General features: G+C 45.7%; 7 protein-coding genes across 17 annotated transcripts; 3 read left to right on the top strand and 4 right to left on the bottom strand.

Annotated features, from left to right (window-relative positions):
- Positions 1 to 318: 318 nt before the first annotated feature.
- On the top strand, positions 319 to 8,971 carry LOC108090450 (DENN domain-containing protein 1A). Of its 7 annotated transcripts, none has more exons than XM_017189137.2 (10): positions 319 to 711; positions 827 to 1,021; positions 3,588 to 3,858; positions 3,917 to 3,970; positions 4,033 to 4,293; positions 4,361 to 4,819; positions 6,091 to 6,123; positions 6,246 to 6,764; positions 7,111 to 7,593; positions 8,134 to 8,971. In XM_017189137.2, exons 1-10 carry the CDS (start codon positions 695 to 697, stop codon positions 8,572 to 8,574), a joined length of 2,733 nt encoding a protein of 910 aa, XP_017044626.1. In that variant the 5' UTR covers positions 319 to 694; the 3' UTR covers positions 8,575 to 8,971. The 7 variants fall into 7 exon arrangements, with proteins under 7 accessions (XP_017044626.1, XP_017044625.1, XP_017044627.1 ...); XM_017189136.2 differs by having other exon boundaries at positions 8,131 to 8,971; XM_017189138.2 differs by lacking the exon at positions 6,091 to 6,123 and having other exon boundaries at positions 8,131 to 8,971.
- Positions 8,972 to 9,128: 157 nt separating this feature from the next.
- LOC108090452 (glutathione S-transferase 1) lies at positions 9,129 to 10,071 on the bottom strand. Its single transcript, XM_017189144.2, has 3 exons — positions 9,933 to 10,071; positions 9,824 to 9,872; positions 9,129 to 9,761 (listed from the first exon to the last, which is right to left on the bottom strand). The coding sequence occupies exons 1-3, from the start codon at positions 10,025 to 10,027 to the stop codon at positions 9,225 to 9,227; spliced, it is 681 nt and encodes a 226-aa protein (XP_017044633.1). The 5' UTR covers positions 10,028 to 10,071; the 3' UTR covers positions 9,129 to 9,224.
- A 426-nt stretch (positions 10,072 to 10,497) lies between these two features.
- LOC108090484 (E3 SUMO-protein ligase PIAS1) lies at positions 10,498 to 16,437 on the bottom strand. 5 transcript variants are annotated; one of them, XM_017189190.1, is made up of 9 exons: positions 16,123 to 16,437; positions 14,762 to 15,433; positions 14,465 to 14,705; positions 14,175 to 14,409; positions 13,948 to 14,114; positions 13,796 to 13,884; positions 13,582 to 13,729; positions 12,722 to 12,800; positions 12,454 to 12,643 (listed from the first exon to the last, which is right to left on the bottom strand). In XM_017189190.1, the coding sequence occupies exons 1-9, from the start codon at positions 16,249 to 16,251 to the stop codon at positions 12,601 to 12,603; spliced, it is 1,803 nt and encodes a 600-aa protein (XP_017044679.1). In that variant the 5' UTR covers positions 16,252 to 16,437; the 3' UTR covers positions 12,454 to 12,600. The 5 variants fall into 5 exon arrangements, with proteins under 5 accessions (XP_017044681.1, XP_017044678.1, XP_017044682.1 ...); XM_017189192.2 differs by lacking the exons at positions 12,454 to 12,643; positions 12,722 to 12,800 and adding an exon at positions 10,498 to 10,810; XM_017189189.1 differs by lacking the exons at positions 12,454 to 12,643; positions 12,722 to 12,800 and adding an exon at positions 10,925 to 12,273.
- Positions 16,438 to 16,537: 100 nt separating this feature from the next.
- LOC108090492 (phosphorylated adapter RNA export protein) lies at positions 16,538 to 18,337 on the bottom strand. Its single transcript, XM_017189204.2, has 5 exons — positions 18,192 to 18,337; positions 17,401 to 18,133; positions 17,253 to 17,344; positions 16,919 to 17,195; positions 16,538 to 16,855 (listed from the first exon to the last, which is right to left on the bottom strand). The coding sequence occupies exons 1-5, from the start codon at positions 18,234 to 18,236 to the stop codon at positions 16,641 to 16,643; spliced, it is 1,362 nt and encodes a 453-aa protein (XP_017044693.1). The 5' UTR covers positions 18,237 to 18,337; the 3' UTR covers positions 16,538 to 16,640.
- Positions 18,338 to 18,750: 413 nt separating this feature from the next.
- Positions 18,751 to 21,219, top strand: LOC108090491 (protein SDA1 homolog). The gene is made up of 2 exons (XM_017189203.2): positions 18,751 to 19,331; positions 19,394 to 21,219. The coding sequence occupies exons 1-2, from the start codon at positions 18,855 to 18,857 to the stop codon at positions 21,044 to 21,046; spliced, it is 2,130 nt and encodes a 709-aa protein (XP_017044692.1). The 5' UTR covers positions 18,751 to 18,854; the 3' UTR covers positions 21,047 to 21,219.
- Positions 21,142 to 21,924, bottom strand: LOC108090493 (RNA-binding protein 8A). Its single transcript, XM_017189205.2, has 2 exons — positions 21,776 to 21,924; positions 21,142 to 21,676 (listed from the first exon to the last, which is right to left on the bottom strand). Exons 1-2 carry the CDS (start codon positions 21,834 to 21,836, stop codon positions 21,240 to 21,242), a joined length of 498 nt encoding a protein of 165 aa, XP_017044694.1. The 5' UTR covers positions 21,837 to 21,924; the 3' UTR covers positions 21,142 to 21,239.
- A 274-nt stretch (positions 21,925 to 22,198) lies between these two features.
- LOC108090394 (glucose 1,6-bisphosphate synthase) lies at positions 22,199 to 24,757 on the top strand. Its single transcript, XM_017189043.1, has 3 exons — positions 22,199 to 22,690; positions 22,748 to 22,849; positions 22,907 to 24,757. Exons 1-3 carry the CDS (start codon positions 22,530 to 22,532, stop codon positions 24,513 to 24,515), a joined length of 1,872 nt encoding a protein of 623 aa, XP_017044532.1. The 5' UTR covers positions 22,199 to 22,529; the 3' UTR covers positions 24,516 to 24,757.
- The last annotated feature ends 198 nt before the right edge of the window (positions 24,758 to 24,955 follow it).

Raw genomic sequence — 24,955 nt, 5'->3', positions numbered from 1 at the left:
ATAAGGTTAAAATTGTTCATTTGTTAAATTATTCGAATTGGTTAACCCACTGTCTTAGAAATTGCCAACTTGCAAGTAGGTTTGTGAACCCTTGGAAGAGTTTTCTATATTTTTCTTAGAAGAAAAAGCTTATAATATTTGGATAAATTCAGATCATGGTCAAACATTTTTGAAATTTAAGAACACAATAACGCATTTTATTGAAAAACTTAAATTTTCATTCAGTTCAAAAAGCCGCGAACGTCTGGCAGCTGGAATACAATCGATTATCGCGGGGAATATATCGATAAATTCGAAGTACCGAACTATCCAAATACATCGATTTAGTTCCATCTCTTAAAGTCGCGATTTTTGTTGTAAAAAGTGTTTTGTTCAATTTGCTTGCATAAAACTGCAGGTTCCAAGTGAATAATCAATTGTTGCGGTATTAAAATGCCAGATAACTAGTGAGCAGTGGTCCCCTTTGCAAGTCCAGGGCAAGCTGATGCGAAAACAACGCGAACGGCGAAAACAAACTAATGACGTCGCGAATGTGAAAAAGCAAAGAGCACAAAGCAGAAGGAGAAAAGTAGGGGCCATACACCCGTATTGAATAGTATCGTACTGTGTCAGCATAATCAGTATTAGCAGCAGATTGAACACAAGTCAAACGTACATCCCCCACTGACCGAAACATGTGCTAGACCCTCTCGAAATGGGATCGCGTATCAAGTGAGTATGCCGCCCAGTTCCAGTTCCACTTGGTGGCTGCAGTGGGCGTTCCGCTCCACTGGCCACTTTTACTCCCACGAGTCATCACGATTCCCCCGTTACTCCTCCCCTTCAGAGACGATGTAAAGAAGCTCTTCGAGTTCTGGTGCGAGGTCTCGCCAACGCCGGGTTTGGAGAGGGGCACGAGTCCCAGGAGCGGTGGACCCGCCACGCCAGCTGGCGTCATCGTGGAGAGCTTTCCCGATGGTTTCCGCGACCAGGAGGTGCTTACCGGCATCCCGTCGTTTGCCTTTCCCTGCGATCCAACAAGGTGCGTATGTAGTCGGTGATTACTTTTCGATAATCCGCCCACATCCGGTCAGTTGTTTTAAAGCAGTTTCAAATTTATAAAATTTTTATTGACTTACTAAAGGCATGTTTAAGTTATACTATAGAACCGCAAATATATGCGTACTCTTAAAGTCATTTAAAATAGACATCCCCATTTATGTACATTTGAATTGAGTTGCCAATTTTGTTTCTGAAAACTTCAAAATCCATCGAAAAGCTTTTAAATAGTCCGGCTATCGATGCTGCTCAGCCTTAAATTCTCCCTATAAATTCGAAAAAAAGCATTAGTCAGTCCGTTTTATAAATAATATGCAGCACCACCAGACGCAAACGCAATCGCAAGACCTGCGATCGTCCATATACAGACGGACAAGGGGTTCCGCCGATGACTCATCACTCGACCCAACCACTTCCACCAACTAACAACAGATAGCTTGTCCATGAAACGAATAACCTGTTGTGCCGTTTTTTTGTTTCTGTTGCTGTTTCGCTTTCGGTGTTTGTTTACACAGCGAGTTCGCGTAATGAACTGTATTATTCAATGGGCATTGTTCGACGCAGTTCGCTTAGCGTTTCCTGGAGCGCCTGGAACTGTATCAATTGGCTTCTTCGCCACCTGGTTAGTCATCCAGTCTGACTCCAGACTCATCCCGTTCGCTTATCGGCACAGTTGTCCGTGTAACTCCGCTAACTCAGCGCTTGATAAACCATCGGGAAGGCAACATTGCCGATTAATTAATTGCAATTTCAAAGTTTGTCTAGCAGATTGCCTTTTTTCAAACAAAAATGGTTTGACCTCATAGCTTATCGGCGTTTACCTAAAAAATTTCGCCGAGTACCGTTGATAATATTGAGCAGAGATTTTATTTATTTATGTACAGCGGCGGTTGAAGTAATATAACTGTATATAGAATACATAAAAATGATGGTACAATAGTGTTAGTCGACAGTACTAACTAAACTCAGTTTTATTTATTAAAAATTTAATTTATAAATAAACTGAAGGTATAACTCAGATTTATGAATTAGTCTATAAATATTATGGTTTATAGTTTCCTCTATACATTTTTAAATTAAATTTGAATACAACATTTGTTGTTGGTTTTTAAGCAATTTCTAGTCTCGCATTATTTAGGCTTCTTTCCTAAAGTCACTGTATTTTTGACACAAAGCCGCGATAACGAAAATCAAGTCGAAGTCAAAGTCCCAACCGCTCAAGATAGCCTTCCCTTCCCCTTTCCATTCCGCCTTCATTTCCGCGGGCTGTTGGAGCACCCGTATCAACTGCGGATTCGGCGTTGTACGACGCCTGACTTTGCATATTAAATTGAGTAATGACACGATCCGAAACACTTAGATCTAACGGCTTTTATGTAACTCGGCGCGAAGAGAAAAAGAGCGGCAGTCGAAGCTGAGGCCGAACAATATGCAAAACGGCGGACAATGGGAAACGTGCCCGGGTAATGAGACTGCGCCGTCGTTGTTGCAAAACTGCGATTTATTTAATTTGCTAAATGCGATTTCAACACAATAATTAATGCGAACAACGCGTCGCTTGAAAAGGAAAAGAAATAAATCAAAGAAAGGAAAGAAAGCAAAAACTAGACATGGCAACATGAAAAACAGTCAAAAACATTTCGCTCTTTTCAAAATTCCCACCATAAATGTAAAACAACTGTTGAATCACCAATGAGTGGAAGCATACTCTGTAACTTTTTTGACGGAGTGGACAACTAAAATAATATTTTGAAACCAGGAGATCAAAACAAGTTTGTTTACTATAGGTTCGGTTACTACAGCATTTGTTAGGGTATTTCACAACCAGGCATAAGAAAAATTCGCAGAAAGTGGAGCGGAAAGAATAATAAAAATCGTAATGATTTGTATGCTTTTATAATTAACCCTGAATTCATTAGGCAAGTCGGTTAGCAACTTGTTTCGTCACTTGGTAACTTATAAGTCGTGCGAGAAATCACATTGATTTGGGTTAAGAGTTGAAAATAAAGACGAACTCGCAGCATTACTCATTGAATTTTGCTCTTGGGGGAACTCGCAGTTTATCATCCACAGTAATGAACGAAAAAATAGTTCAGGTATTAAAACATTTATTAATTGAGAAATTTGAACAAACTTTCAGCATTACCCACTGAAAGTTGTTTCCTAGAAACTATTTTATTGCTATTAAAATTGAATTTAAAAAATTCTTGATAAAGTCAAATACGTCAGTACGTTTTTTCAATGGAATTATTGTCGAGTAATTACAATTATTAAGCTATAGATAATTGTATTCCGTATATAGATGTTTTATTATTTGCGGTAAAATTTACTTTTTTTAACTCACTCATAAATATACTTATTTTTGTCCGGTGCCTCATCAAACATCACAACTGCTTATTTATGACGAACAAGGTCGTCTAATGCGTCGCCAAAGCAAATGTTACTCTGAACGAACCTCGGATAGTACAGAGTCCCAATGTCTTATATTACTTTTACTTTTGCAAACATCTTTGAATTTAACACAGTGTTTTCCCCTTTATCACAAACAGTACCTCCGTGCAAACGTATTCCTTTGTGCATACCACCGGCGACTCGAAATGGCGCTTCGGCTTTTGTCGGCAGGATCCCAAGACAAATACGGCCATGGTGCTGATCACCTACTTGCCGTGGCACGACACCTTCCTCAAACTGCTGCCCATTCTTGCGGAGCTGAAGCGAACGGATGCCAATGGGTTCCGTGTTTTCCTGTCCGAGGCGTACAACCAGGGAATTCCCGATTGCGGAGGCAACTTGAAGGTTTACTACAACGCTGGACAGAGTGTAAGAATAAGATATCGCTTTATTTAAATGTGAAATTAATAATCATTTTTTTCAACAGCAATTTATCTTTGAGCGTCCACTACAATTCCAGTTGCCCAGCATGCCAGAAAACGTGAGTCTAAGGAAGATAAACCCCAGCCGGAAGCGTAACTTTATCGACAACTTTTCCCTTAGCACAACTTAAACTTGTACTACAACTTTGTGGAGCCCAAGGAGATGATTGCCGTATTTGCCGCAATGCTAGCGGAGCGTCGAATTATCTTTACCTCGCGGCACTTGGACAGGCTATCCTCTTGCATTCAGGCGGCGAACGCATTCCTATATCCCATGGTCTGGCAGCACATCTTTATACCGGTGCTGCCTTGGGAGTTCAAAGACTATTTGGGGGCGCCCATGCCATATTTGATTGGTGTGCCAGAACCAGTGCTCGAAACTGTAAGCCAAAGTAGATGCTTCAATGGACAAGGCTAACAAAAAACGTATGTTTTCGTTTCTCCATCAGGTGACCAGCGATGAGCTGGGTGAAGTTGTGATCTTGAACTGTGATACGAAAATATTCGAAAGCCCCTTCGACGATGTGCACAATCTGCCGACGGAGATTGTCTCACAGCTGAAGAAGCAGCTGAATCACACGCATGACCACATCGGCGACCGGATCTCGAAGATCTTCCTAAACGCACTGGTGCAGCTAATTGGTGGCTATCGGGACGCGGTCGAGTACCACGAGACCAGTAAGACCTTCAACTCGCAAAAATTCATCGAATCTCGACCGACACACCTGCGTCCGTTCCTTGCCAAAATGATGGATCTGCAAATCTTTGCGCAGTTCATCGACGATCGCCTAAAGATGCTCAACAGCGGACTCGGCTTCTCCGACGAGTTCGAACTCGAGACTGTGCGCTATGCGGAAAAGAAAAAGCGTGGTCGCAACTACACCATCATGAAGAACCTGAAGGACAAGGTGAGCCGAGGAGGTTGTGGCCGCCCACTGGTTGCCAACGCTGTTAACCTAACCCTAATGGTGACACATCCGCCCCACACCACCACCATTATCGCCTCAGTTGCCTGGCTTGGAGGGAATATGGGAACAGGGCTTGCATTTCGTTACCGCCTCTCTTTGATCTGACCCGCTAACCCACTGTACTTTTAAGTTACTCTTACCACCTGCCCACCTTACGATGTTCTTTTATCTGATTTGATTTAATCTATTCCACAGTATTTGGGAAAGCGCAGTTTGTCGCGATTGTTTGCCAAGAACAATATTTAGACTGCCAACCATGCCAAATCCACAAAATCCAAATACCAATGTATAAACGAGTAGAATGTAAATTCCCACACACCTTATTTGCAATGTTAGTTCCAATGATTTCTTATCTTTATGCAAACAATTTATTTAACGTCCTAACAAGCAACTGCACCAAATAATTAATGTTGCCAAAAACTAAAAAGAAACCTGTAAATGTTTGTTAATGCAATATCATTTATTAACTGATTACGTTTGAGTTAATTGTTTTAGTTAGTTAAATGTTCAGTACTCTTCCTCTTTGTTTTGTGGCAATCAAGCAAAGCTTTAAAATCTTTTAATCTTTTTAAAATTGATCTATTCAGGGTGAACTAATCAGTAACCTTGATAAGTTGGTAATGGAGACATGTATTTGAACTGAAAACAAGCTTCTTTACTAATACATTGGCTTAATCTTTTGACTAAATGGGAGTAAATGGTAATTTCCATAATTTTTCCTATACTTTGTAATCTATTTCTACAAATAATCTACACAAACATTTATTTCTGGTCTATAGAAGGTAACATGAAATTTTATAAAAAAAAAAAAAAAAGTAGTATTCACTTTAGGACTAATTTATTAACATACTAACATACCTATTTTCTATTAATAGCCTTCGGCTATGATACCGTTTAGAACGCACCCTTTGAACGCAGATTTAAATCACCGCCTCGACATGTCAAGCCCCATTGCCCCAGTGATCCCCATTACCCATTAGCCAAACCGCCATTGTCATCGTAGCCATTAAGTGTAGTTAGCCGTAGCTTAAATAACCCGCTGCTCGTTCTGCGCATCTCATTCACACCGTATCTCGCCCGTATCTTGTGTGTCTCTCTTCCATATGCCGCTTGGATCGCTCATCCTACACTCCTCTGTGCTTTCTGCTCTCGCTGCGGTTGTGACCAATCGTTTTTTTGATCCAAAACATGCGTCTGTCTAACCATTGCAGACTAATCCGGCTGTAAAGTCTGCCGTCAAATCGGTGAGTGGTCTAGTTCCCCCGTTAAAAGCCCGTATATGTGTTCTTTTCCCGTGCGCTTTTGTGAATCTGTCCAGATTGTGATAGAGTCCGTACTTATTCGATTTTCAATCCCCTCGATTCAGGTGAAGGAGGGCTCGCGGGGCATGAAAACCGCCTACAAGGGATTCAAGACAAAGCTGCGCGAGAACGGCAACCAGTTCGGCGGCACGCACTTCCACTTCGGACTAGGATCGCCGAACCATTCGGATCGCCCGGACGGCGCTAGCGGAGGATACGTGCGTGGCGGCAAGGCCATTGGTGCGGCCCACCACTCGGCACCGAGTTCACCCGTGACCAGCAAGCGGCTCGATGGGATCGCCTCCGTTACGGGTAGCAGCGTCAGCAGCAGCGCATCTGGCGCCAGAGAGTCGCGCGAGTTCCAGCGACGCGGCCCCATCCCGCTGGCCATGTCTAGCTCGAGCAGCCACATTCAGCCGAACGGTCATGCGTACGGCTCGGCTGCTGGTGCTCATTACGGTCATCACCTCTCTGCGTCTCCTGCTGTTAGCTCGGCGAGCTCGCTCTGCTCATCTTCGGAGATGAACCTGTCGCAGGAGCTGCAGAACCATCCGCTCTTCAAGACGCCAGCCGTGGACCGCAGTGTAAGTAGTCTGGTGCGGGCGTACGAGCTTCGGCTGCAGCAGCTCCAGTAGTTGCAGTGCTCCAATGCAGCCGTTCACATGCTTGCCGCTAAGCTAATCGACCACTCATCTTGATGTGCTGTGAATTTATGTTGTTCTCATGCTCTTCTTGTTTTTTGTTTCCTTGTCTGTGTCGTGTCTGTGTCCAACTGTGTTTGTTGTCATCGATCGATCGTCTGTCCCATATCACGCCCTCGAACTCCACAAATCACACCCCACACACACACTACACACCGATATAACCGATCACACTCGACTCACATTTGCACCCACCCCCATTCCTGTCATCGCCCATCGGCCCACGCAGCTTAAGCCGAACGCAGAGCACAGGCGAGGAGGAGCACCGCCAGCCCGCCCACCGCCGCCGCAGTCCACGCCCGCCTCCTACTACAACCACCCGTATGCGGCCCATCCGCACGTTGAGGCGAAGCCGCCGCGGCACACCTCCACGCCCACCAGACCGCGCCAGGCCCTGCCCACCGCCGATACCAACAGCTTTGACAGTCCGCCGGACGTGCAATCGCCACCGATTCCGCCAAGAAGGCAGGGCAGCTCCAATGCCCTGGTGGCGGCCACCGCCGCAGCCGTTCGAGCTGAGATCAGCAAGCTGGAGCGCAACTGCTGGCGGGACGAGCCCACCGGAAACGATTCAGTACGCAACTCGAACGCATCCTCGTCGTCGGCCACCTCATCATGCTCCTCGGCCGCCTCCTTTGTGACGGCGGCATCGACGTTTTCGCACCTAAATGTCTCCGATCCGCCTGTTCCTACGCCAAGGGCCAAGAGAGAGGTACACCAGCTGCGTCGTTAGTTTACTAAGTCCATCCTGGTTGTGGTCTCCCAGTCAAAAGCACACTAACACACATCAAGGGTCCTCATGTAGACATCCCTGAATCACTTACAAGTTAAAGGTCTTTCTTCACCGAATGACATTACTCATTTCTTGCATTAACGTTAGTTCATTACTTCCTAACATTAATTTCCTCTGCAACTCATTAGATAATGATAGCGTTCACTAAAGCGTTTCATTTTGTAAATCAAATCTATAAACTAAGATGCTAATACAATATTTGTAAGGGTTTGTAGCTTAGCCAATTTTAAAATTACATTTGAGGGCAAGTCCGATTTACGTTTCATCAAATCACCGTTTATTCATTTATCTACTGCACCCATTATAGTTTTCCACCGTATTTAGCCGCTTGTAACTGCTATAAAGTAACTCGAGTTATATGTATATTTGTGTTTGTTGCATAGGCACAGTAGTACCCATAAAACTCACAACCAAAGCTTTCTAACAACCCCAACCTCTGTACCCCCTAACCCGCAGCAGCACCAGCCGCTGGAGGACAGCATGAACGATCTGATATCGCTGGACGATAGCAACAACACCAGCTTCGACCTGGAGGACTTCGATCCGCTGAATCAGAACGCTCGTCCGCTGCCGCCGCTGAGCAAGGCGTTCGGCAAGAAGTCGAGCACACTGCCCGCTGGCGTGAACAGCAGTGTGGTGGCCAGCAGCGTCAGCAATCCTCTGTACCCGTACTTCGCGCCTAAACACATGGCCACAGTTGCAGCGGTGACGGGGAGAACACCTCCAATGCATCCTCCTCTACCGAATCAGCGCAGCACTATTGCCGCCAAGCCGGACGACGATTTCGAGCTGCTCCGCAAGTATGGATTGGATCAGTTTACGTTGAACGCCAACGCGACGGACAACGCACCGCAGCTCACCACCGGAAAGGGCATGAACAACTGGACAACGTTCGATTAGAGGGTCTGTACTGGACACAAAACGCTTCAAATATGATACCAAAATAAGTGTGATTGATACATTGTGTTGTAAATAGCTAGGAGACATAGGCAGAATCTAGGAGAGGAAACCGATGACAGTAAAGTAACCCCTAAATACCCAATATTGTATGTTTACCGTAGTCAGCAAGTTATGTTCAGTGGGCCATTCAGCAAATGGATCAAACTAAAACGCCCGTTTGTGTAAATAACTGTTAGATGGCAAGTTTTGGACATTTGTATGAATCGGAACTCTCGCTAACTACATTCACATACATTTGTACACTGGACTTCCAAATCAAAAGACACCAGAATCTAGAATAGCATGAATTTAAGCCAATTAGCCTAACAAATTATCAATAAAACGCAAATAAACTCGAGTTCAATTATTAAAAGGTTTATTAAAAGAAAAGAAATATCTTTATATTGATTTGATTTTAAATTTATTTTGCACTAAAAAAGTAATGTTTAACTATACTTTTACTTTTTTTTTAAATATAGATAATTGAGAATTGCCATTTCAATAAAATCGGGATCTATGATATTATTTTTTAAAGCAAAAAGGGTAAAAGGCTCTCAAAAGTACACAAAACGGATTCTCTGCAAGCATTTCGCGCCGATAAAAACAGGGATCTATTGATTCTTGGCTTTGTTTTCGGCCATGCAATTAAGGATGCGAGTCTGCAGAGCCCGTGCTCCGCTGAGATTGATATCTTCGTTATCTGGCAGCAGTTTTCCCATGCGATCCATCCAGGTGGTAATCTGCGGATACTTTTTCTGCTCCACTGGTATGAGCAAATCCAAGGTCACCAGTGTGGTGTGGATAGAAACATCGGCCACACTTAGTTCATTTCCTACCACAAAAGTTCCATTCTGCAGAAAGTGCTCTAAGTCAGCGTATGCGTTGTGGCAAAGGGTCAGAGATCGGGGATTGAACTCTCCCTCTCCGCCGTAAATGTTCCGCGCCACAATGTCCTTGATCACCTGAAAAAGTACTCCGTTCTCGTAGTGCAAGCGATGGTCGATGTGAGCCCGTCTTTTCAACTCCTGCGGATAGAGCTTGTCATTTACGGCGTACTTGGCCACCAGGAAGCATATGATGGCATGACTGTCCACGTAAACCTCGCCATCGCTGTCAACCAGCACAGGAATTTGATGCTGGGGGTTCAGCTGTATCGGACCAAGGTCAACAATGAATAAAGACTATTTAGCGAAAGGCAGTACAAACATACCTTAATAAACTCTTCGCTTAGGTGTTCCTTTTTGGAAAAATCTACGAGTCTGTATATGTGAAAGGAGCATCCATTAGCTTCTTTGGATTTGTGGATGCTGTTTACTTACTTGAGGTCTAGGTCCAGTCCAATTAACTTGGCTATTAGGATGCAAGCTCTGGCCGGAGGGCTAAAAAGGGCGTAATACAGCGTTGGCTTCGACATTCTCCCAATAAAATCACACAGCAAATAGCGATCAAAGGCGAACCAGAAACCAAAACCATAAGCGCAACAAGGGGGACCATTGGTTAAGATGACCTTGACTACATGTTCGAATATTATTTAAAGTATTCGTTTGTTTAATTTTGAATTTAATATTATGCTTAAATATTTGTATTGAATCGTCGATAATTGGAGAGCTCCCATTATTATGAACAGTTCCAATAACTCATGAACAGCTTCTTAAAGCTATCGCAGAATGAATATTTACGACTGCATTTCTTATAAAAAAAAAAAAAAAATTTTTTGATTTGAAAAATTGTTTTTTTTTTAATAAAAATAAATTTTTATTGTTCACCTGACCCCCGGATATATTTGAACTACGCCATTGGTCAAAAGTAAAAGTACAACTGGAACTGCCAACCTGCGTCGATTCCAAAAACAGCTGATGCGCGGAAAATTCAAAAAAGCACATATTGATGGATGTAACTTTATTGGTGCAGTGCTTAAGTCTAGCCATTTATTCGCAGATTGGTCTTAACTTAACGAATACTTTTGTTACATGAACTACGTGAAAAACTAACATACTTAGGTTGCTAACAGATGTTTAACGGATTGTGACGTAAAAAGAATACGTTTAACATGCCGAGTCTATTCTTTGGGTTCGACTATGGTTAACAAACAAAGATCTTACTTGTAAGATCGCACTGCTAGCAGGCTAGGGCGAATCTAAAAGTTCAATTACGGAATCCTCTTTGACCTTAGCCGAAATGTTTTCGTCAATATCCTCTGCAAGTAAAGAAAAGGGTTCGGGTGGGCTCAATTAAAAACGGGATGCCAAATAAAAATCAGTAAAAACTTAAGAGAAAGTGACCCCCGCTGCCAAATAAAAAACAACAGGCCTTGGTTGAAAATTGTTTAATAATATAGTTAAAGTACACATCTCCTTGTACACAGTTTTCATATTTGTTCGATCAGATATTTAATGGTGTTTGATATCAAATCAAAATGAAAGCAATATTGAATTTAAAATCTTAACATATAAATCCGTGTTCGCACGGTTTGAGCTTGAATAAACGTCAAAGGTCAGGGGCCTTAGCTTGATTGAGTGCCTATCTTGATTTCCATCAATAAAAACGCATTCGTTTGTTTTCCAATACACTAAGGCATTTTATGTAGTTTCGCCCTGACTTGCAACACAATATAAATACAATCTTGGGGGGCAGCACCCTGCACTCCACTCCACGCCACTCCGCCTCTCCGTTTAGTATCCGTTTAGCTATAGTATCTTAACTAACCTAAATGTCGGTGTCGCGGCTGGCTGCCGCCTGGCCTGTCTCCTCTCGCCTCGTGCATAGGAATATAAATACGACCAACTTGCATTGGCGGACTTATGATTAACATCTGGTTTAGGTGTACGCTTAGTTATAATGTTAGTAATGCGTAGGGCGTTTAATTTTCTTCTTCACCGCTTCGAAATAAATTAATTGCGTGGCCTATGGTAATTGCTAATGAATGCTGGTGCTACTTTGTGTAATTGTAATATCTAGGAATAATTCAGTTGGTGTATGGGGTGAGTGTGTGTTGCTGAGAGCCCTGGGGAAACTTAGTAACACAACAACAACTCGAGACGACACAGAAACGAAGGAAACAGGTCATAACCAAAGTGGGTGAACCCCCTGCATAAGGGCAGCGACAATCTGGCTGACGGGGAAGTAGTCACTAGGAACCCCTGGACCCGCTCCTATAAAGCCTGTCTGTTCTGCCTGCGTCCTGCAACACAAAAATTACAAGCATCAGTTGATAAGTCGCGACTGAGAGCGTGTGAATGCGATGAGGTGACTGCGAATGGAACGCTGAAGAATAGCCTCTGAGGTGTGATTCTGGCCTGATGCCACCGGGACAAGGAAGAAAAACAGAAATTGGCCAAGCCGAATCAGGGATCATGAGAGTGAGGTGCGAGCCGTGAGTGTGCGATGGATGTGTATGTGGCCCTGCCTACGGAGCGGCGTTCTGACCCTGCCCGGATGACGCCGTGGCAGCTGCAGCAGCCGCAACCGCAGCTAGATCCAACAGTTGGAAGTGCTTTTGATCCGCGACCGCAGCAGCCAGGGACTCCAGGAGCGAGGCATGGACGGCTGCCGTCGCTGGCTGATCATGCTGTTGCTGCTGCTGCTGCAGCTGCTGCAGTTGCTGGTCTAAGACTGGCTGCATCTCTGGCGATTGGCGACGGACCTGCTGTTCTGGGGACTCTACGTGTTTCATCGGCGGCAGCATGGACGGGTCACACAAAAATATCAGGGTAAGAAGAGAAAGAGAGTGGGAGAAAGAGAAAAGATAAAGAAATGCACAAGTTACTTCAATTAGTTCAGTTATTATCATATCAACAACAACAATCGAAAAAGAGGTTCTCAAAAAAAAAAAACCTCGACTAACGATCTACTATGATTTATTTAAATATCACTTAAAGTAAGAGTACATTTCGAGGAATAATTTGGGATCGGTGACAACAGAAAATACATATCAAATGGGAAAGGACAATAATTGGTGGTTGTTAAGACAAATAAGCTTGAAACTGCTTATCCCACGTTTGGGCGCCTGGAGTTGTCCGGCTTGGGTTTTCTGTAAGATTATACAGATTAAAGTATGGGATTCTTGATCCTTTAAACCATGTCACGATCGATTAATGGGAAAACCTACCGTTGGCGCAGCCAATTTTGCAAATTAACACGCCGATAAAGCTCCGCTGTCTTTGCAGGTTTCTTAAAAACGTTATCATCTACAATAAAAGCAACGAAAGCGGAGACAATCAAATACTCAAATTTTGTTCTATACCTTCTCTGCAGTGAAGCTCGACTTCTTTTTCTACTTAATCTAAAAAGTCTTCGCTAAAGGATTGACTGATATCTGATATCTGAGTTTTCATAGGTGCAGGCCTGGATTCTCTATCATTGTATTACAGCTTCTGAACCTAAATCAGCGCCTAGCAATAACTTCACAGAGTTTTGAAAATATGAAAGTGAAGCCTTAAACTTTGTAAATGCAATTACAAATTAAGAACAGTTAGTTTCAACTGGGAACTCCTATTTAAATAATGTGGGAAACCTAACTTATAAGACAGTGGGGACCTTAGAATATTATACTATCCATATAATTCCGAAAAACCCTTATGCAAGTTTCGCTCAAATATTGGCCTTATTTGGTTTCCACTTAAAAGTTATGCGTTTAGCAAATAAAATATATTCGAATAGTTTCCCAGAATTTGTGGCCCGAATGGAGTACCTAAACGTTCAATTAGATCTTGCTCTTTTGCGACATAAAATGTTATATACATAGTAAAGTGAAGCGAATTTTTCTCGAACTGAAACTTGAACATAGGAGGAATTCCATCCCCCTTACAAATATGCTTGATGCGTGTGTGAGTCTGTGTGGATGTAAATGGGATGTGTATGGATTCTTATATCTACTTTAACCTATGGTAAAGGTTAATAAATTTTTTTTTCGACTATACAGAATTATAATTGGTATACTGTCTTATTGCAAAAATGGATCCAACGTACCGGATTGCTGGGCCTGCTGTGCCGGCGTGTAGGCACGTTGGACGCTACCGCTGCCGTTCGACGTTGAACTGGCTACGGCTTGCTTGGCGGGTGGACGACGTTTGGCCAACGGCATGTCGTCGTCGGAATCGCTCAACGTAAGGTCAACCTGTTGCGCCGGCAAAAGACAAACACGTTGCAGTTATTTTTTTTACAGGGGCATTTCATAGCTTACGGTTTCACTGTTTGACGTGGATGTTGGCTGGTCGTCCGGTGCTGGGGACAAGTCGCTCTTTACTGGCTTGGCATCGTCCGAGATAAGCTCTGAAACAGCAAACGAATACGGTTACCATCAAGTGAATAACGGATAGAGTAAAGAGTGCTCACCAATATCGTCCGATATAACCTCAACCTTTTGAACTGGCTTTGAGGGTGTATCCAGGATCTGCGCCTCGCTCCGCAAGCCTGGTGTGCTCCATGAGCCATCCTGGTGAAGCTGAATCTCGGTGTCATCGCTTTTTAGCAGCTGTGAGCCTAACACCTCTTGAAAGTAGCTGTGGTAAATAGTTTCAATCAGTTTCCTGAAGGTGCTGTATAATTTGACATCCTCTTACCCATCTATGACCAGATTGTCGTAAATGGCTGGCTTGTCGCAGACTGGGCAGTTCCAAGTGGGCTTGCGCTCGTTCATTTGCAGGTAGAGACTGGCGTCGAAGCATTGCAGGTGTGAGCAGGTTGATGCTCGACACGGTAACAACATTTTCATCTTGCCCAGAGGACAATTAAGTGACACTTTAAGCATAGTGGTGGCTATCTCGCAGTCGGCATCCTCCGTCAGTTTTTCCTTAACTGCAAGGTGGGTGTATATTAGCAAGGGAATACCGGTTAAACAAAGGAATCTTACTTAAGCCGCGCGTGTAATCGGCCGGCTTCACTCCCTTGGTTTTCATGCGCTGCAATAGCTGTGCGGAGGTGAGCTTTTTCACCAGGTAAACGGCTAGGCAGTAGCTGCGCGTATAGTCTGGACACCACTGCACCATTATGGTGTTTGTGACCGTTGGCGACAGCTTTACGTTGGAGGTGACGTTGACAGGACGCGGCGGACGCTTGGGCTCCACATTTGGTCGGTTTGTTGGAATGACATTCTGCAAATGTATTAAGATGTTACTCTGTCCTGGCTTTGCTATCGGTGGATACTCACTGGCAGCTGGCACAGCTTGTTGTTCACCTTGACGTTAACGTTCGGCGGAAAACAATCTTCCTGGTCGCATGAGGTTTCCACTAGGCAGAAGCGAAGTTGCACCTGAATGGCATGCTCCACCTTGGAGCTGTTTCGGATGTCGCGATTGGAGGCAATCTCGGTGGCCTGCTGGGGGGTGAGTGTGAAGTAAAAAGGCACCTCTTGGACGCGCTGGGTGTTGCGAGGCACCAGGGTCGATGGCTTAATCAGTGTGCCGAGGACGTCATAGAAGGCTAGCTTCTTAAGCCGAACGTCTGGGTGGATAGGCAGCTGATTGTTGATACTGTGCGTGTGAAGAAAGGGTGTGCCACCGACCACGTTCATCTGACCCCCAGGCACCTGGACGCCTGGTCCGCCGCCGAGGCCCACCGGATTCGGCTGCACGGTGGGAGGCAGCTGGATGTGTGAATACATCCTGGTTGGGTCGATGTACTGCAGCGTGGCGCTTTGCTCCTGAACGGACTGGGCGTAGACTTCTTGTACCTTCGGGGCAAGCAGTTCCAAGTTGGTGCGCAGGAACGAGAGGATACGGCTCTGCAGGTCGGTTTTTCGGCCAGCGAAGGAGATGTTCAGAAACGACAGGATTTTTTGCAGCTCGACCACTCGGAGCATCTGCACCATTTGCTCACACTCCTGTAAAAACGGGAAATTAAATCACAGGTTAGTTAACATTGGCAAAACATATCTGGCCAAATAGCGGGACTTCACACCAAGCGCCCGCACTCACAGACGCACGCACACACAAGCGCATACTATGTGCAAAATCGCGTTTTTGCACATATGTACACATGTGTATGTACCCGTGCGGCTTGGTACATGAATATTGCGGATGTTCGTTTAGCCAAGACTTCTCAGCAAATATATGAAAATTCTCCAAAGAGCTAAGATCTCAATTTTTGTATCTGTCCAAAACTCTCGCATGCCACCAAATCATTACCTAGCTGCTCAAACATGGCGTTCAAAAGAAGAAACCTAATTTTGTAGAACCAATCCGCTTTTGATGAGTAATAAAGAAGGTCAGGAGACAAAAACGCTCAACAGAAATACAGGTGCAGCAGGAAGGCTTTCTACTTTTCACAAATTGCTTTAAAACAAACGACCGCACGAATGCCCTTTTTTGTCACACAAATTTTGTTTTGTCCGCACGGTCTGAAGAAATATGGCGGATGGCAGTGTTGCATAGCGATGAGAGCGGCTGGGTTGCCTCCCCTCTCGACGTGGGGCAGCCACACTATAAGCCTGCGGTCACTCTGCTTATCAATCTATCCCATATTTGTGGAAAATTCTTTTATCTGAATTAAAGGGGGCTGCCGAGGACGTACCTTGTACTTGGCCACATCAAAGGGATTCACTGCTATTGGCGCTGATGACGACGATTGGTGCCCGGGGCTCGAGGATGTTGCGGCATTTTCCGCCTGCGTGCGAGCCGTCTGCGAGCGGGTCTTTCGCATTACTGGTATTTTCTGTCTTCGGCGGTTTTAGGCGGTCAGCAATTGCAGTCGCAGACTTGGTTGCATTTGCCTGGGACGCGCACCACACATAAAAACAAGCACTTTTGGCAGTTTTTCAACGAATGCGGGGCAAACAAAATTATTTTACGCGGCGTCGACGCGATTGACCGACTAGAGTTGACACTATCGATCGACACCAGAAAATTCCCTATCGCCTCGACACCCCCTGCTCACGCAATTATGAAACACCCTAACGCGTGTTTTGTTTACAGTCTAGATTTATACGTTACTTTTCATAGTCCTAATTCGCTAGGCATTTATTTAATTGTACAAATATGGGTCTATCTATGCAAGAGTGGTATAAAAGGGGCCCGTCGCTTGGCGTGGGCCTAGAAGAAGTCCATATCCCCGCAATTGACGTCCAAAAAGTCGTCGTCGTAACTTATTAATTCCTTCAGTGGGGTTCCTTGAGCCGCTGCTGCTGCTTTGGATGTGGAGGGCAGTTCGGCGTTATCCACCAGGTTTATGTTGATCTCATGTGTCTTGTACTCCGGACTATCTTGTTCTTGCCCAGCGCCAACGGGCGAAGGTGGCGGGTTCGACACTTTTGAAACAAACATATAAATACTTTAGAGGAAAATAAGAAATATTGATAAGATTATCTTACAATTGGCAGGCTGACTCTCCGCCCTCAGCTCGTCGCTCTGCATGTAGAGCTCCTTACGCTGGATCAACGTAGGCAATTCCGTGACCTGCTTGCTGAGACACTTTTTCAACTCCTCCACCTTGCGGTCCCGCATCAGCGTCTCGATCTGCTTGCGCGACTTGTTTAGATTCTGTCGATCCTCGCTGAATATGGACTTTTGCTGCTCCTGGGTAATTTTGTCGTGATGCTTTAGCAGGAACAAAAATACACCGCCCGGTGTACGTCTTCGATTGCCGTTCTATGTGCACATTCGTATTTTAATAATCAAGTAATAATAAGTATTTAGGCATCTTACTTTGATCATCATGCCGCCATCGGCTTCAATGCGCTGAGTTTCTTTATATAGCTCCAGGGGCAAATCCATGCCAAGGACTTCCACCACTCGAACTGGGAAAATAATTGTGTACTTGATGCGAATGCAATGGTTTATTTTACAAGCTTACCTAGTAATTCGTCCTTCTCCTCATATAGTTTGCTAGCCATTTCGGTGGCCACATCAGAAGGGTCTCGTCCGGCAACTTCGTTGAGGTCCAAAATGTGCCTGGGCTCGCAGGAGTCGGAGGAACCGCTGGCCGAGGATGTTCCCCGTCGCGAACGGTGACCCAGCCGGCTTTTGACCGCCCCGCGCTGTGGATATTCGTCCGTAGGTCGACTAGAAGGTCTTCCCCGTTTGTGGGCCGGATGTGAGGAGTCGCCGCCCTCTTCAGAGGAGTTAGAGAGCCGACGCTTCAGGCTATTTTCCCCGTTGAGTCGGTACCGCAGTGAAAAGTCGTAGTTCTCTACGTTCCGATCCCGACCACTTCGAGTAACGTCGCAGCCACGCATATTCTCGCTGAGGGCGTCCTCTTGCAGAGCGGAGGCCCACACGTTGTACTTTTTGAAGCGGGCACGATTGGGCTGCATCTCGGCATCCGTGGGTGGAATGCGTCGCATCACTGTGCGTCGGATGCGCTTTTTCCTCTTCTTGTGGCTTCCGTGTTCGCTGGAATCCGTGCGTAATTTTTTGATGCACCCGTCCTCGGAGGACTCTGCCGACGAGGAGTCGCTGTTACTCTGTGACTCGTCTTCCAACGCTGTCTGAATCTGGTGGCAGGTGGTGAGGGGACTAGCCACCTTCTCTGCACCCGCAGGTCGTTGCAACGGCGTGTAAACGCCATCGTCGTCGCTATCCGACAGCTAAAAAATCATCAAAAATGGTCACTGGTGGCTTTTTAGAGTGGGCGGTGGTAGTTACCTCGCCGTCCTCCAGGTCAACGTCGTTCGAGTGCAGCTCCATCATTTTTCCAGGCAAGAAAATGAACTCGATGGTAGTTGCCGCGTGGTGCTGGAAAACGCCCAAAGTGCAGCGCCCACCAGCTGTTTGTGCAACACTGAGTGTTCAGAGTGGCCGCGAATTGTTTGTTCAGGAATGTTGAACAGCATTAGGGTGGTCGGTTCAAAATAAATTCTTAAGTATGTAAATGGTTATTAAACACCCTCAATTTTTTTTTCTAAAGACTGTTAAACATGATTTTCCAATGTGTCATAATACATCTAATTATCCCGTATATTCGTATCCCGTTTTGATACGAACTTCGAATAAAATGTTAATACCTAACAACTTTCTTTTAAAAAGAGATTGAAAATCTTAGTTTGAGTACATATCTAAATATTCTGAAATTGTATAGTATGAGAAATACCCGAATTGAAAGTTAATAAATAGAAAAACAGTTATTTAATATAAAGTTCTTAAATTTCAAATACAATTAATTTTCACTGATCAATTTTTGTTACTACTACCTTATAAAAGAATTCCGTTTTAGCAACGATTGGTCACACACCACACGTGCATCTACTTTACTAGCACGGAACGTGGTTGAATAAGAACGTAGTATTTATACAGATTTTACGGCTCACCATGGTGCGGCCCAACAACAACCAGCTGCCGGAGAACCTGCCTCAGCTGCAGAACCTGATCAAGAGGGACCCGGAGTCGTACAGCGATGAGTTTCACATCCAGTACCAACACTTTCTCAGCCTGCTGGAGGTTTTCGCTTTGAATCCAAGTGAGGAGAACAAATCCCTCGATGACATCGTCATGTTTATTGCCCAGGTGGCTCAGTGCTATCCGGCAGTGTGCGAGGAGTTCCCAAAACGGCTTTCTGATCTGCTGAGGAACTACGCCACCGTTTTGGACCCTGCCATGAGGAATTGTTTTGTAAAGGCTTTGATCCTGCTGAGAAACAAGAACCTCGTGCCCGCATTGGACATACTGGAGTTGTTTTTTCAGCTCCTCCGATGTCCTGACAAGAATCTGCGCACTTTCCTGCAGACTCACATCGTGACCGACATAAAGAACATGAACGCTAAGCACAAGGATATGAAGTTAAATTCGGTAAGCTACAGAAACGACATGATAGTAAAAGACCTAAAATGTAACTTTTTATTCTAATACAGAGCCTTCAAGCTTTTATGTACTCCATGCTTAAGGATGCAAATCCCAAGGCGGCTAAGATGTCGGTTGATATTATGATTGAGCTGTACAAGAAGAACATCTGGAACGACGCCAAGACGGTTAATGTAATAGCCACCGTTGGCTGCTTCTCGAAGGTGACGAAGGTGCTGGTCACATCGCTAAAGTTCTTTCTCGGCCACGACGAAGAGGACGAAGAAGAGGACTCGGACAGCGAGAACGAGGTGGACCTCAAGGGTGCTTTAATGGCCAATCGCGTCAATAAGAAAACCAAGAAGAGGACAAAACAGTTAGCGCAAATTAAGAAGCAGGCGGTGAAGGCGCAGAAGAAGAAAAAGAATGCGCCTGCCTTCAACTTTTCGGGCATTCACTTGGTGCACAATCCACAGGGTATGGCCGAGGGCCTTTTCAAACAGTTGCAAGCCACTAATGAGCGGTTTGAGGTTAAGCTCATGCATTTGGACGTGATTTCGCGCCTGATCGGTATCCACGAGCTGTTTCTATTTGGCTTTTATCCATACATAACTCGCTTTCTGCAGCCCCACCAGCGCCAGGTGACCCGTGTACTCCAGTTTGCCGCTCAGGCTTCCCACGAATTGGTCCCTGGAGACATCATCGAACCCATCCTAAAGACGATTGCCAACAACTTTATCACTGAGCGCAACTCCAGCGACGTGATGGCCATTGGCCTGAATGCCACGCGTGAGATTTGCATGCGCTGTCCCCTGGCCATGGGCGAGGATCTGCTCCAGGATCTAGCCATGTACAAAACCTACAAGGAGAAGTCAGTAATGATGGCAGCACGGTCGCTAATTACTTTATACCGAGAACAACTTCCAGCCCTTCTGCACAAGAAGGATCGAGGCAGACAGACGGAAGCCCAAGCTGAACGCAAGGTTCGAGCATACGGAGAACGCGAAGTCCATGATACGGTGCTGGGCGCCGAAGCTCTGCTCAAGGACTCTAAAACCATCGATATTGAGAGTGATGAGGATACGGACTCAAACGATGGAGAGTGGGTTAATGTAACGCACAGCGATGGCGAAGGAGGAGCGGCCGATGAGGATGACGACGAAGAGGACGAAGATGATGATGAAGACGAGGAGGATGAGGACAACAGTGACGAGGAAGATGAGGAGGGAGAGAACTCTGATGAGGGCGTGGAAAGTGGAGAAGAATCCGTCAAGACGAAGAAAGAAAAAAAGGATATCAAAATCCTGAGCCAGAAGGAAGCCGCTCAGGAACTGGCTCTAACGCGCATATTCACGGACGAGGACTTCAAGCGCATCAATGCGGCTAATCTCAAGAAAACCGTGACCAGTGCCCGCAAGAGGCCACTGGAACAGGATCGTGCAGAATTTGTCAAGCTAAATAGCATCGAGATGATCTACAAGAAGCGCAAACACGACAAGGAGTCACGCCTGGAGACTGTGCAGGCTGGCCGGCAGGATCGTGAGCGTTTCGGCTGGAAGGACGGACGTGTGAACGAGCACTGCTCAAAGACAAACCGCGAGAAGCGAAAGACCAAGAACTTTGGCATGTTGCGGCACAAGGCGCGCTCTAAGGTCAAGAAGAGCTTCAAGGACAAACAGCAGGCGCTCAGGAAACATTTACTTCACCAGAAGAAGATGAAGTAGTAGCCGATGTCGCCCACTACTTTGTAGTTTAAAAAAAAAAGTGCTAAAATAAGAGCTTTTTTTTGACAATTTGTAACCAATAGATTGTGTAAAAGTTAGTTTAGTAATCTTTTTTATTTTTTATCATATAGACTTTTTACGGTTGCATATGCATTAAACTATTAAAAAAGGTATTTGCGTATTCGGGATAAATTTATCTGCGACGCTTGTCGGACTTTTTTACGCGCTTTGGTCCCTTAACAAAACACCAGTCTACTTGGATGGTCTGTCCCATTATTTCGGCACCGTTCAGTGCCTCCTTGGCGGCGAGCGCTTGCTTGTGAGTTTCGTACTCGACGAGGGCATAACCCTTGGAGAACCCAGTGCGCCGGTCAAGGTTCAGGTGGATGTTTTTAATCTCGCCGTAGTCGCAGAACTTCTCCTGGATCTCATCCTCCTGCGCCTCCTCGTGAATAGAGGTCACGAACAGGATCCAGCCCTCAACAGATCGTTGTGGTCCCGGCTCCAGCTCATCATCGTCCTCGTTACGCACCCGCTCATAACTGTGAATCGCCTCCCGGGTGTTGCTGTCGCTGCCAAACCCTCTTCCCTTGCGGTGCTTCGCTTTCTCCTTCAGGCGCACAATGCCCTCTTTTTTTTGCAGTGTACGGTGTGCAAAGCACGGTGCAGCGTGGGAACAAAATTATAGCATAAGATCAGTGGAAAACAAATTTTATTCAGACTACTTACGGTCACCGTCCTCGTCCACCTCGAACTCCTCTGCATTGTCAATATCTAATACATCGGCCATTTTATTTATTACTCATACAAACCGAATCAAATGTTGTATTTTCTTTCGGTTCGCGTCCGTCCAATCGCAAAAAATTATCTAGAGATGGTATACGAGTCGGTGTTGGTTAATGCCGAAGGAGCTTACAATCGGAGTGACGTTCCGAAAAATTTTAGCCGTCCAGAAAAATATTTATAGCTAAAATTAACCAAAAATTCGAGTGGGACAGTTTTTTCTGTCCGCACATACGACTTGTACCTATGTATGTTTAAAGCGCTTATTAGAATCGTAAGCTGAAAAAAATATATATGTATTTATGAAATATATATAAAAATTGAGGATATGTTATGACTCGCATCACTAAAAATTTCACTATCGGCCAGGCACGCTGACATCTCTAAACAGCGGCTTCCACGAATTTTTTGTGGGCGCTTTGGTTATATTTACTGTATAAAAGGGGCGTGGCAGATTAAGTCCATGTATGTGGCCGCATCGGTGAACTATATCAGTTGAAAGCATTCGTTCCAGTTGTTCGTCGATCGCTGTTCTCATCGGCAGCGCAGTGTGCTTTTCTTTGTTCCCGGACTGTGACATCACTGTCAGGAAGCGTTTGCTGTCTTTTTCTTCTTCCGTTCGGCAGTCTTTGAAATTAAACTTGAAAATATAAAACGGTTTTCCCCCCTGAGGTCTTTCGGTTAACAACACTCAGCCACCATGTGTCAAGCCACGGGGATGATGCAGTGCGAGATCAAGAACATGGCGCTATCGGGCGATCCGGAGCTGGACGACCAAATCCGCAAGTGGATTCGGTGGGACAAATGCGCCAGCACCGCTTGCCAAATTATGGACGCCGTTCGGGCTCAGGATTGGGATACGTAAGAGCGATCGCAATTAAACCAATCTTAGTTAAATTAAGTTTTATCCCTTGGCAGGCTGCGGAAAAGACTGTGCACTCGGATCAGCTTTGGCACGGCAGGTCTGCGGGCATGCATGCGTGCGGGCTTCGACTCCATGAACGAACTAGTGGTCATCCAGTAAGGAAGCCTTTGTCTATCTCAAATAAGTTATTGATAAAATGAATCTGTTTTTAGAACGGCGCAGGGCTTGTGCGAGTACATAAAGGAGCAGTTTCCAAATCCGGAGGACTGGTCTCAAAGGGGCATCGTGTTCGGGTACGACGGTCGCTACAACAGCCACCGATTCGCCGAGCTCTCGGCCATTGTGTTCTTGAACAACGATTTTAAGGTGTGGCTGTACAAGCGGTACGTGGCCACTCCCATGGTGCCCTACGCCATCTTAAGGCTTCAGTGCTTGTGCGGCGTTATGGTGACTGCCTCGCACAATCCCAAAGAGGACAATGGCTACAAGGTGTACTGGGATAATGGGGCCCAAATCATCCCGCCACACGACGAGGGCATCCAGGAGGCAATCATGAATAACCTTGAACCTAAGGCCTCTTCGTGGGACGACTCGGCCATGTGTTCGAACCCTATGCTAGAGGATCCCTACGACATTGTAGTTCCGCCCTACTTTGATGCTCTGAAGAAGAGCCTTCCCTGCACCTTGCTGGAGGTCAACGGAAAATGTTCGATTTCGTTCACCTACACGGCCATGCACGGCGTGGGCTATGAATTTGTGAAGCAGGCTTTTGCTCGGATCAACCTGAAGCCATTCGTTTCGGTGTGCGAGCAACAGGAGCCAGACCCGGAGTTCCCTACCACACCTATGCCAAATCCGGAGGAGGGCAAGACCTCGCTGGACTTATCCATTCGGACTGCAAAGGCCAACGGTTCCCAAATCATTTTGGCTAACGACCCCGACGCCGATCGCCTGGCAGTGGCTGAAAAACGCGAGGATGGCTGCTACAAGCTGTTCACCGGCAACGAGGTGGGCGCGCTTCTGGGATGGTGGGCTTTGGAGCTGCATAAGATGCGTGAGCCCGGCTGCGACGTAAGCAATTGCGTAATGATAGCCAGCACGGTCAGCTCAAAGATACTCAGGGCCATGGCCGAACAGGAGGGTTTCCAGTTCTTTGAAACGCTGACCGGGTTCAAGTGGATGGGCAACAAGGCCATCGAACAGCAACAGGCCGGCAAGCAAGTACTTTTTGCGTTCGAGGAGGCCATCGGCTTTATGGTGGGCACGGCTGTGCTGGACAAGGATGGAATCAGTGCCGCTGCCCATGTGGCCACCATGGCATGCTACCTGCGTTGCAAGCTGTGCATGACGTTGCAGGAGAAACTGCGCGACATCTACGAGACTTATGGGTTCCATACGACCATCTGCTCGTATGTCATCTGCCGCTGTCCACCAGTGATCGCGCAGATCTTCGAGCGGCTTCGCACATGGGACGAGGGCAAGGCGGACACCTACCCTACCAGCATCCTCAACGGCGAGTACGAGATTGAAAACGTGCGCGACCTTACCACCGGCTTCGACAGCAGCACCGGCGACAAGAAGCCGACACTGCCGACCAGCTCCAGCTCCCAGATGATCACGTTCACCTTCAAGAACGGCCTGGTGGTCACCTTGCGAACCAGCGGAACGGAGCCCAAGATGAAGTACTACGCCGAGATGTGCGGCAAGCCGGAGGAGAAGAACTGGGCGAAACTGACTAACACAATGAATACTATGGTGGAGGCCATTGTAGAGGAGTTTTACGAGCCACAAAAGAACGGGCTGCAGCGGAAGAAGGACTAATCTGGAAGACCTTTTCGGGGAATCGAATTTTACCATACATTTTTAAACTTGACCTGGCTAAAATTTTTAGTTTCGAAACCAACAGCACTGATGCACAAGCCAAAAAGCAACAGCTGCGCAAGCTGCTCACTATTAGTATTTAAGGAATATTTAATATGCTAGTATTCCATTTACACTAGGCGATTATTTATGAAAACTTGTAAATAAAAGCGAACGCTACCAACCACCAGGCACAACCAAAATCGTACGAGCTAAACAATTCTGATATTTGAGCTAAACAAGCCTTATGCCCCCCGACCGCTTGTTTTCCTAATCTTAATAATGTGAATATGAGACCACCCGGTCTCAATACACTTGAACTAATGGCACTTATAAGTGTTATCATGACCACTTGACAGAAAGTATCAAGAACTGATTGCTCTCTGATTAAATCGAATCCT

The sequence above is a fragment of the Drosophila ficusphila genome, unplaced genomic scaffold, assembly GCF_018152265.1.
Source record: "Drosophila ficusphila isolate 14025-0441.05 unplaced genomic scaffold, ASM1815226v1 contig_414, whole genome shotgun sequence".
Lineage (NCBI taxonomy): Eukaryota > Metazoa > Arthropoda > Insecta > Diptera > Drosophilidae > Drosophila > Drosophila ficusphila.
This window is presented reverse-complemented; position numbering and strand designations above follow the sequence as displayed.

What these genes read in the sequence shown, in the direction of transcription:
- LOC108090493 (XM_017189205.2), bottom strand. Translation starts at nt 21,836, where the DNA reads ATGGCCGATGTATTAGATATTGACAATGCAGAGGAGTTCGAGGTGGAC. An exon ending in GGTGGACGAGGACGGTGACC is followed by an intron (nt 21,677 to 21,775) that starts GTAAGTAGTCTG and finishes TGCAAAAAAAAG; the next exon opens with AGGGCATTGTGCGCCTGAAG.
- LOC108090492 (XM_017189204.2), bottom strand. Translation starts at nt 18,236, where the DNA reads ATGATGGAGCTGCACTCGAACGACGTTGACCTGGAGGACGGCGAG. An exon ending in ATGGCGGCATGATGATCAAA is followed by an intron (nt 17,196 to 17,252) that starts GTAAGATGCCTA and finishes ATGTGCACATAG; the next exon opens with AACGGCAATCGAAGACGTAC. An exon ending in GGAGAGTCAGCCTGCCAATT is followed by an intron (nt 16,856 to 16,918) that starts GTAAGATAATCT and finishes TTGTTTCAAAAG; the next exon opens with TGTCGAACCCGCCACCTTCG.
- LOC108090452 (XM_017189144.2), bottom strand. Translation starts at nt 10,027, where the DNA reads ATGTCGAAGCCAACGCTGTATTACGCCCTTTTTAGCCCTCCGGCCAGA. An exon ending in GGACTGGACCTAGACCTCAA is followed by an intron (nt 9,873 to 9,932) that starts GTAAGTAAACAG and finishes TCACATATACAG; the next exon opens with ACTCGTAGATTTTTCCAAAA. An exon ending in TAAGCGAAGAGTTTATTAAG is followed by an intron (nt 9,762 to 9,823) that starts GTATGTTTGTAC and finishes GGTCCGATACAG; the next exon opens with CTGAACCCCCAGCATCAAAT.
- LOC108090484 (XM_017189189.1), bottom strand. Translation starts at nt 16,251, where the DNA reads ATGCGAAAGACCCGCTCGCAGACGGCTCGCACGCAGGCGGAAAATGCC. An exon ending in TTGATGTGGCCAAGTACAAG is followed by an intron (nt 15,434 to 16,122) that starts GTACGTCCTCGG and finishes CCGTTTTTACAG; the next exon opens with GAGTGTGAGCAAATGGTGCA. An exon ending in CGATTACACGCGCGGCTTAA is followed by an intron (nt 14,410 to 14,464) that starts GTAAGATTCCTT and finishes CCCACCTTGCAG; the next exon opens with TTAAGGAAAAACTGACGGAG.
- LOC108090450 (XM_017189136.2), top strand. An exon ending in TGCCCAGCATGCCAGAAAAC is followed by an intron (nt 3,971 to 4,032) that starts GTGAGTCTAAGG and finishes CTTTTCCCTTAG; the next exon opens with CACAACTTAAACTTGTACTA. An exon ending in CGCCAAGGGCCAAGAGAGAG is followed by an intron (nt 7,594 to 8,130) that starts GTACACCAGCTG and finishes CCTAACCCGCAG; the next exon opens with CAGCACCAGCCGCTGGAGGA.
- LOC108090491 (XM_017189203.2), top strand. Translation starts at nt 18,855, where the DNA reads ATGGTGCGGCCCAACAACAACCAGCTGCCGGAGAACCTGCCTCAGCTG. An exon ending in AGGATATGAAGTTAAATTCG is followed by an intron (nt 19,332 to 19,393) that starts GTAAGCTACAGA and finishes ATTCTAATACAG; the next exon opens with AGCCTTCAAGCTTTTATGTA.
- LOC108090394 (XM_017189043.1), top strand. Translation starts at nt 22,530, where the DNA reads ATGTGTCAAGCCACGGGGATGATGCAGTGCGAGATCAAGAACATGGCG. An exon ending in CGGGCTCAGGATTGGGATAC is followed by an intron (nt 22,691 to 22,747) that starts GTAAGAGCGATC and finishes ATCCCTTGGCAG; the next exon opens with GCTGCGGAAAAGACTGTGCA. An exon ending in AACGAACTAGTGGTCATCCA is followed by an intron (nt 22,850 to 22,906) that starts GTAAGGAAGCCT and finishes ATCTGTTTTTAG; the next exon opens with AACGGCGCAGGGCTTGTGCG.